The 10,047-nt window shown below is 47.1% G+C and overlaps 1 protein-coding gene across 1 annotated transcript; it reads right to left on the bottom strand.

The window, feature by feature from the left end:
- Positions 1–4,331: 4,331 nt before the first annotated feature.
- LOC143933499 (uncharacterized) lies at positions 4,332–9,173 on the bottom strand. The gene is made up of 2 exons (XM_077456412.1): positions 8,472–9,173; positions 4,332–4,604 (listed from the first exon to the last, which is right to left on the bottom strand). Exons 1-2 carry the CDS (start codon positions 9,036–9,038, stop codon positions 4,419–4,421), a joined length of 753 nt encoding a protein of 250 aa, XP_077312538.1. The 5' UTR covers positions 9,039–9,173; the 3' UTR covers positions 4,332–4,418.
- Between the last annotated feature and the right edge of the window lie 874 nt (positions 9,174–10,047).

Here is a 10,047-nt window from a genome sequence, read left to right as displayed (position 1 = left end):
TTTGGACGAGAATATTTTTCCCTCAACCGGAAGGACTGAGGTTGAGGACCACTGATCTAAATGATCCAGAGAAGGATCAAGAGAAGGTGTTGTGGTCAGGTGAGACCAAAATTGAGCTCTTTGACATTAGCTCAACTCGCCGTGTTTGGAGGAACAAAAATGCTGACTATGACCCTAAGAACTCCATCCCTACAGCCAAGCACGGAGGTGGAAACATGATGCTTTGGGGCTATTTCTCTGGCTAAAGATACAGGAAGACTTTGCCGCATTGAGAGGCCAATGGTCGGGGCCATGTATTGTAATATCTTGGATGAGAACCTTCTTCCCTCAACCAGGACTGAGGTTGGGGATCACTGATCTAAATGATTCAGAGAAGGATCGGGAGAAGGTGTTGTGGTCAGGTGAGACCAAATTCCAGCTCTTTGGCATTAACTCATCTTGCCGTGTTTGGAGGAATAAAAATGCTGACTATGACCCTAAGAACACATCTCCACAGTCAAGCATGGAGGTAGAAGCATGACGCTTTAGGGCTGTTTCTCTGCTAAAGGTACAGGAGGACTTTGCCGCATTGAGGGGCCAATGAATGGGGTCATGTATTGTAATATCTTGGATGAGAACCTCCTTCCCTCAACCAGAAGGACTAAGGTTGAGGACCACTGATCTAAATGATTCAGAGAAGGATCGGGAGAAGGTGTTGTGGTCAGGTGAGACCAAAATTGAGCTCTTTGACATTAGCTCAACTCGCCGTGTTTGGAGGAACAAAAATGCTGACTATGACCCTAAGAACTCCATCCCTACAGCCAAGCACGGAGGTGGAAACATGATGCTTTGGGGCTATTTCTCTGGCTAAAGATACAGGAAGACTTTGCCGCATTGAGAGGCCAATGGTCGGGGCCATGTATTGTAATATCTTGGATGAGAACCTTCTTCCCTCAACCAGGACTGAGGTTGGGGATCACTGATCTAAATGATTCAGAGAAGGATCGGGAGAAGGTGTTGTGGTCAGGTGAGACCAAATTCCAGCTCTTTGGCATTAACTCATCTTGCCGTGTTTGGAGGAATAAAAATGCTGACTATGACCCTAAGAACACATCTCCACAGTCAAGCATGGAGGTAGAAGCATGACGCTTTAGGGCTGTTTCTCTGCTAAAGGTACAGGAGGACTTTGCCGCATTGAGGGGCCAATGAATGGGGTCATGTATTGTAATATCTTGGATGAGAACCTCCTTCCCTCAACCAGAAGGACTAAGGTTGAGGACCACTGATCTAAATGATTCAGAGAAGGATCGGGAGAAGGTGTTGTGGTCAGGTGAGACCAAAATTGAGTTCTTTGGCATTAACTCAAATCGCCGTGTTTGGAGGAATAAAAATGCTGACTATGACCCTAAGAACACATCTCCACAGTCAAACATGGAGGTAGAAGCATGACGCTTTAGGGCTGTTTCTCTGCTAAAGGTACAGGAGGACTTTGCCGCATTGAGGGGCCAATGAATGGGGTCATGTATTGTAATATCTTGGATGAGAACCTCCTTCCCTCAACCAGAAGGACTAAGGTTGAGAACCATTGATCTAAATGATTCAGCGAAGGATTGGGAGAAGGTTTTGTGGTCAGGTGAGGCCAAAATCGAGCTCTTTGGCATTAACTCATCTTGCAGTGTATGGAGGAATAAAAATGCTGACTATGACCCGAAGAACTCCATCCCTAGAGTCAAGCACGGAGGTGGAAACATGATGCTTTTGGGCTTTTTCTCTGGCTAAAGGTACAGGAAGACTTTGCCACATTGAGGGGCCAATGGTCGGGGTCATGTATTGTAATATCTTGGATGAGAACATTTTTCCCTCAAACAGGACTGAGGTTGAGAACCACTGATCTAAATGATTCAGAGAAGGAGCGGGAGAAGGTGTTGTGGTCAGGTGAGACCAAAATTGAGCTCTTTGGCATTAACTCAACTCGCCGTGTTTGGAGGAATAAAAATGCTGACTATGACCCGAAGAACTCCATCCCTACAGTCAAGCACGGAGGTGGAAACATGATGCTTTGGGGCTGTTTCTCTGGCTAAAGGTACAGGAAGACTTTGCTGCATTGAGGGGCCAATGGACGGGCCCTTTATTGTAAGATCTTGGAGGAGAACCTTCTTCCCTCAGCCAGAACACTGTGCTTGCCAACAAGGATTTCTCCACCAAGCATTAAGTCTGGCTTGGGGATCAAATATTTATTTTACTCACTGAACTGCAACTCAATTTATAACATTTGTATTGTGTGGTTTTTTTCTGGATTTTTGGTTGATATTTTGTCTCTATCATTTGAAATCCACCTATGATAATAATGATAGACCCTTCATTTCTTTGGAAGGAGGCAAAACTTACACAATCTGCAGGGGATCAAATCATAATTTTTCCCACTGTATATATATATATATATAGAGAGAGAGAGAGAGAGAGAGAGAGAGAGAGATGTCTGTCTGTCTGTCTGTCTGTAGTACAGTGAGGGAGACTGAAAACAAGCGAAAGAGGCAAAATCTAAGTGTAAGATGTTTCTTTAGAATAAAAAGTAATAACTGAATACACTCCCTGCGTTAGGTTGGCCGAGATCGGCAGGCAAGCGGCTGGTCTGGTATGCAGAGCCTGGCAGGCAAGCAGCTGGAGAATCCACATCCTTATGCTTAGATGGTTGCGCCCTCTTCTGCTTTTCCATATGTGCACTAGGGGAACTCAGAACCTGTTTACAGGGGAGCAGCAACCATCCTTAAGCTTAGATGGTGGCGTCCTCTACTGCTTCTACATATGTGCACTAGGTGAACTCAGAACCTGTTTACAGGGGAGCAGCAACCATCCTTACACTTAGACGGTGGCGTCCTCTACTGCTTTTCCATATGTGCACTAGGTGAACTCAGAACCTGTTTACAGGGGAGCAGCAATCATCCTTACACTTAGACGGTGGCGTCCTCTACTGCTTTTCCATATGTGCACTAGGTGAACTCAGAACCTGTTTACAGGGGAGTAGCAACCATCCTTACGCCTAGATGGTGGCGCCCTCTTCTGCTTCTACATAGGGGCACTAGGTGAACTCAGAACCTGTTTACAGGTGAGCGGCAACCATCCTTACGCTTAGATGGTGGCGCCCGATTCTGCTTTCACATATGTGCACTAGGTGAACTCAGAACCTGTTTACAGGGGAGCAGAAACCATCCTTCAGCAAAGACTTTTAACTATTTATTGACCCAATCCTTTTTTATCTCTGTGGGTGCCAAGAGGCATCATAACTATTATATCTTTTAAGGGAATGTAGACACCCTGGGATGAGAAGTGTTTTACTGGCAGGATGAAGGTGGTGCTCAGTGAAAATATGGTAAAGCTGCTATATATATATATATATATATATATATATATATATACAGTCAGTAAAACCTTGGGTTGAGAGTAACTTGGTTTGAGAGTGTTTTGCAAGACAAGCAACATTTTTTAATACATTTTGACTTGCTATACAAGCGATGTCTTGATATTCAAGTAGCGTCATGTCACAACTGAGTATAAAATAGAAGAGAGGCGCCTCTAAGTGTAGCAATATGGTTACATTTAATGAAGTTAGCAACATTTAGCAACATATTGCTACACTTAGGAGGCGCTTCTCTTCTCTTTTATAACTCTGGAGCTCCTGCTGAATTTTTGCTTCTAATCCTCTTTGTGGATGGACATTTTATGGTTACACAACCAATCACATGGCTATAATCTTTTTATACAGACTATAAACGGAAGGACCTATGAATAAATGGTTGTGGAACGAATCATCTGAGTTTCTTTTATTCCTTATGGGGAAATTTGCTTTGATATACAAGCGCTTTGGATTACAAGCATGTTTCTGGAAGGAATTCTGCTCGCAATCCAAGGTTTTACTATATATATATATATATATATATATATATATATATATATATATATATTTTTTTTTTTTTTTCTTGGATTTAGTTACGCTCTAATTAGTAAGAAAGGAAGCCATGGCTTTTGACAAGCAATTATGACCACTAGGGGTCGCCCCGCACATGCTCATTGGTCAGCACCCCTACAGGTACCCTGTTTCTCCGAAAATAAGACCTATCGTGATTGTCGGTGATGGCTTCAATATAAGCCCTAGTTAAAGTCCTTGTAGGTCTTATTTTCAGGGTAGGGCTTATTTTCGGGGGCAACAGGGTAGGGCTTATTTGGGGGTGTAGGGCTTATATTGCAGCCATCACCGACAATCACGCTAGGTCTTATTTTTGGGGAAACAGGGTAGCTTTCAGGCTTCCAGAAAATTTTATGAAAGAAGAAAGCATAAGGAGGAAGCCGCCATATTTTTTTTTTTTAAATTCGTTAAAAAATACGCAACAGACAAAGATTACACATGACAGCTTATGTATGCGATACAAAGTCCTTAGTCCTTAGCCGTAGTATTGGTAGTTAGAGGAGTAGTAGTAGTAGTATCGACGATTATATGTCACAGACAGGGCTATCCAGCAGATGTGGCCTGCTATGCCCAGGACGAGGGCCGCCACGTTAAAGCTGAAGGTTGTTCGGGAATAACTTCCTGCCGCGAAGGAGTCTCCACGTCTCACGGCATCCCGCGTCTGTAAAGAGGAAATTTAATTGATAAATTGTAAACTGAGCCTCGCATTCTAAGGGAAGAAGATTTTTTTTTTTAAGTGGTTGTAAGCCCTTCCATATACCCAATGACTGGCCTCGGGTGACATACAGAGATGACCTTCTCCTATGTAAGGTGTACCTGTCTATCTGCAGCTCTCTCTTCTTTGCAGATGTTCAAAGTGCAGAATTTATGCAGCTCGTCTGAGCTCTCAGAAAGCAGGGGGCAGGGAGCTGGTATGACCCTCTGCAGAGATCAGTGAGAGCTGATTGGAGGGAAGGCGCGGGGATGTTGGTCAGAGTTGATGGGAAAGATGGATGGAGCCAAACACAGGGCGATCTTAGAAGAAAAACGCCACACTTTTCAGATATTTATTTGTAAAAAAAAAAAATGTTAGAAGCATTTTCCTTCCACTTCGCAATTATGTGCCACTTTGTGTTGGTCTATCGGATAAAATCCCAATAAGAATTTCAAGGGGTATGAATACTTTTTCAGGACACTGTATAAACAGAGGGACATATTTTACCTTAAGTGATTTTAAAGGATCACTTTTTATTTAAAAAAAAAAAGATATTTACCTGCTGTGTGTGTACTTGTGCGTGCTTGTTCCCGAGCCCCACTGTGTGTGTCTATAGACACATAGGCCACAGCTCAGTGCGTGTAATGGTTTTGCCCAGATCCTCCTCCTCTCAGGTCTCCTGCTGGTACTCCTGGCTCCTCCTCCTTGCTAAGTGCCCCCATTGGTACACCTGGCTCCTCCTCCTTGCTGAGGCTCCCCCTCCCTGCTGAATGCCCCCATAGCAAGTGGCTTGCTATGAGGGAACTTGTGCGTGCTTGTTCCCGAGCCACACTCTGTTTGTCCATAGACACATAGAGCACGGTTCAGTGTGTGTAATGATTTTGCCAAGAGCAGCCCAGATCCTCCTCCTCTCAGGTCTCCTGCTGGTACTCCTGGCTCCTCCTCCTTGCTCAGTGCCCCCATTGCTATGGGGGTACTTGTGCGTGCTTGTTCCCGAGCCACACTCTGTGTGTCCATAGACACATAGCGCACGGCTCAGGGTGTGTAATGGTTTTGCCCAGAGCAACCCAGATCCTTCTCCTCTCAGGTCTCATGCTGGCACTCCTGGCTCCTCCTCCCTGCTGAGTGCCCCCATTGCTATGGGGGTACTTGTGCGTGCTTGTTCCCGAGCCACACTCTGTGTGTCCATAGACACATAGTGCACAGCTCAGGGTGTGTAATGGGTTTACCCAGAGCAACCCAGATCCTTCTCCTATGAAGGAGAAGGGATCTCACCGCTCCAGGAGCACACATGCAGGCTGTAAACTGTCTCTTCGGCTGGGAAGCCACAGGTGCTGGCTGTTACCAACTAGCAACAGACGAAAAACAAGCTCTGGACTGCCGCACTCTTCAGAAGACCACTTTCTTTTATTGGAAAATCACATCACAGCTCAACAAACACAACGAACAAGGAAAAATTGCTGACGTTTCGAACTAGCTATGAATAAGCACTACAGCTAGGGCGAAACATCAGCAATTTTTCCTTGTTCGTTGTGTTTGTTGAGCTGTGATGTGATTTTCCAATAAAAGAAAGTGGTCTTCTGAAGAGTGCGGCAGTCCAGAGCTTGTTTTTCGTCTGTTGCCAGATCCTTCTCCTCTCAGGTCTCCTACTGGCACTCCTGGCTCCCCTCCTCCCTGCTGAGTGCGCCTATAGCAAGTAGCTTGCTATGGGAGTACTTGTGCGTGCTTGTTCCCGAGCCACACTCTGTGTGTCCATAGACACATAGAGCATGGTTCAGTGTGCCTAATGGTTTTGCCAAGAGCAGCCCAGATCCTCCTCCTCTCAGGTCTCCTGCTGGCACTCCTGGCTCCTCCTCCCTGCTGAGTGCCCCCATAGCAAGTGGCTTGCTATGGGGGTACTTGTGCTTGCTTGTTCCCGAGCCCCACTCTGTGTGTCCATAGACACAAAGAGCACGGCTCAGTGTGTGTAATGGTTTTGCCCAGAGCAGCCCAGATCCTCTTCCTCTCAGGTCTCCTGCTGGCACTCCTGGCTCCTCCTTCCTGGCTCAATGCCCCCTTAGCAAGGCACCTGGACCTCCCCTTTAAGGTAAAGCATGTCATGCAGGAGCATTGGGGGGGGGGTGGCTAGGGGCGGCTGAAGCCCCGATTGTGACCCCGAAAAGCCCAGAGTCTCGGGTATTTATTTTAAAAATTATTACCCCGAGTCCCCCATGAAAGTGCAGCGCCGCACTGCGCTGAGCTGGGATGAGTGAGCACAAAGTCCGGTCACGTACACGGCGGCACTTAACTCCGAGTGACCGTGTCTATTGGACGTCACACGATCCCACCCGCGATCCCGGCATTGGACCGGTGAGACGCCCATCATAGGCACCGCGCTGCCATGTCCTGTGATGGACATCACACTGGTCCAATGAATGCCAGGATCGCGGGACGTGTGACGTCATTATAGGCACGCATGACTGGCCCGGAGAGACACACTGTGTCTGCGCGCGGCCATGGCGGGACGAAAAGCACGCGCTTGCACTTGAGGACCAACCTGACCCCGAGGGACGAGCACGGCCGAGTGATATAGCAGGTCCCGCCTTCTGGAGCCTGCAGTGCATATGATGGACGCCCCCCACTGGGCCAATGCTGGGACCGCGGGACGTGTGACATCCATCATAGGCGCTGTAGGCTCCAGAAGGCAGGAATTACAATGCGGCCGCCACGCCGTGTCACTACAAGATCCCCGCTTGGTTCTCCTCTCCTCTCCTGTCATGACTCTGGCTGCCAGTGAAGTGCTTGCTGTCACAGGTGTCTGAGGTGCCTGCTGTCTGAAGTCACCAGTGGAGTGCCTGCTGCAGTTCTATCTAGTCTACTCTACACTGATGGACTCGCCGCACAGTACGGCTGAGCTGCAGGAGGACTCTGAGGTCACGTCACCTGAAGTCTAGTCAGGTAGGTCACTCAGTGTGTGTCAGTGTATGTCAGGGCAGTGTGCGTCAGGTAGGTCAGTCACAGATTATGTCAGGTAGGTCTGTGTGTGTCAGGTAGGTACGCCGCCCAGCGCCAGGCTCGGAATTCGGGCTGAAGCCCCTGGTCTTTTTGGCCCCTAGCAACGCCCCTGATGCTGTGCCTTTAAAATTACTTTGGGTGGCACAGTGGTGTAGTGGTTAGCACTCTCACCTAGCAGTAAGAAGCGTTGCTGGTTCAAATCCCAACCATGACGCTACCTACCTGGAGTTTGCATGTTCTCCCTGTGCCTGCGTGGGTTTCCTCCCATACTCCAAGGACATGCAGGTAGGTTAATTGGCTTCTGTCCAAAAATTGGCCCTAGTATATGAATGGGGACCTTGCATGGTGGGCTCCTTGAGGGTAGGGACCGATGTGAGTGTGCAATGTACAGGGATAGGGACAATTGTAGACAATCACTAAGGTTGAACTGGATGGACTGGTGTCTTTATTCAACCTTACTAACTATGTAACTTAACGGAATAGAGTGACTATTTGGACCATTGGAAATCAACTCAAATGTGTGTCTTGAGCTCTTCATACTCATAGTGCACACTGTGAGAGCTGGTGGTTGGGGGGTCCTTTGGTGAAAACCGTCAATTTGAAAATTCACCCACTTCTCATTCTGTCTGCGGAAAAGGAAGCAGAGAAATATCCCTCCTATGGGATGCAGACAACAGGAAATACATGAAGTTTGGCTTCATATAAACCTTAGTTGCTAAGTAGATAAGAAGTTATCTGCATTCATACAGTATGACCAGACTTAAAAAATTCAATATTTCCATTCCCTAAAAAAACATTCATTTTATTTTATAAAGAATGAATACTGTGCCTTATGCTTACCTTAGAAGAGAATACAACGGCCACGATTCCAAAAATGAGGTTGCAGAAAATCAGGTTCAAGACAGACCAGGCAAGGTAGTCCTTGTACGCTGGCTGAGGAAGGACCATCAAGTTGGATTGAGTCGTTATAATGACTCCTGGTTGAGGTTGGCTACTGTAGTTTGTTGTTTGAACAAAGCTGGAGATGGGAACCGGATAGGGGGCATTGACCTGTTGGCCAGGTGGAATGGAGGGGTAGCCCTGTGAATTGGGAGGTGGGCCCTTTGGATTGGGAGAGTAGCCGGGTTGATTAGGAGAGGAGCCGGGTTGATTAGGAGAGTAGCCGGGTTGATTGGTAGAGTAGCCGGGTTGATTGGGAGAGTAGCCGGGTTGATTGGGAGAGTAGCCTGGTTGATTAGGAGAGTAGCTGGGTTGATTAGGAGAGTAGCCGGGTTGATTGGGAGAGTAGCTGGGTTGATTGGGAGAGTAGCCGGGTTGATTGGGAGAGTAGCCGGGTGGATTCGATGGATTTTGAGGAGAGCCGGTAGAGTCAGCTGGGTTGGAAGGATGTCCCTCTTGCTTATTCATTTCATAGATGTCTCCTTCCAATAGATCTGGTATTGACCCCCGCAGGTCTTATGTCTATAGATCGTCGTGGGATGTGAATCTTCTTTCACTGCCGGAGTTTAGTGTCTGGTCAAGCACTGATTCATGTATATTGTAATATATACACTTAATCCTCATCCCCACCTCTTTTTTGGCCAACACACAGCATTGCCAAACAGCTATCACTGTAGAAAGTTTGCTTGGAAGGAAGCTGGCATTGAACAAAAGAACAGATTAATTGGGCAATAAGTAACTGTTAATTTAATATCATAGAAACCAAACAAACTGGAGAGGAAATTGCCGGCTACCGAGTGTTTCTAAGGTGTTACTGAAGGTCGTCACCAGATGCTTGGCCTGATGTCTTATAAACTGTGTCATTGGGAGTGAATTGATAAAAATGAATATAATCAAGTATAAACATGTGATGGGGCACAGTGGCGGCAATTGATGGGCACAGTGCCGACAATTGATGGGCACAGTGGTGGCAATTTATGGGCACAGTGGCAGCAATTAATGGGCACAGTGGGAGCAATTGATGGGCACAGTGGCTGCGTTTGATGGCAGAGTGGCAGCAATTGATGGGCACAGAGGCAGCAATTGATGGGCACAGTGGCTGCATTTTATGGCATAGTGGCAGCAATTGATGAGCACAGTGGCAGAAATTGATGGGCACAGTGGCTGCGTTTCATGGCACAGTGACAGCAATTGATGGGCCCAGTGGCAGCAATTGATGGGCACAGTGGCAGCAATTTATGGGCACAGTGGCTGCGTTTGATGGCACAGTGACAGCAATTGATGGGCACAGTGGCAGCAATTGATGGGCACAGTGGGAGCAATTGATGGACACAGTGGTGGAAATTGATGAGCACAGTACCATGCCTGCATGCTCTGACCACCTCTGTACCATGTCCGCATGACCACCTCTGTCCCATACCATGTCCACATGACCACCTCTGTACCACGTCCACATGACCACCTCTGTACTATGTCC

Source organism: Lithobates pipiens, unplaced genomic scaffold, assembly GCF_037356315.1.
Source record: "Lithobates pipiens isolate NorthernLeopardFrog02 unplaced genomic scaffold, aLitPip1_a1.2 Scaffold_27, whole genome shotgun sequence".
Lineage (NCBI taxonomy): Eukaryota > Metazoa > Chordata > Amphibia > Anura > Ranidae > Lithobates > Lithobates pipiens.
The sequence above is the reverse complement of the archived record's forward strand: the minus strand, read 5'-3'. Positions and strand labels throughout refer to the sequence as shown.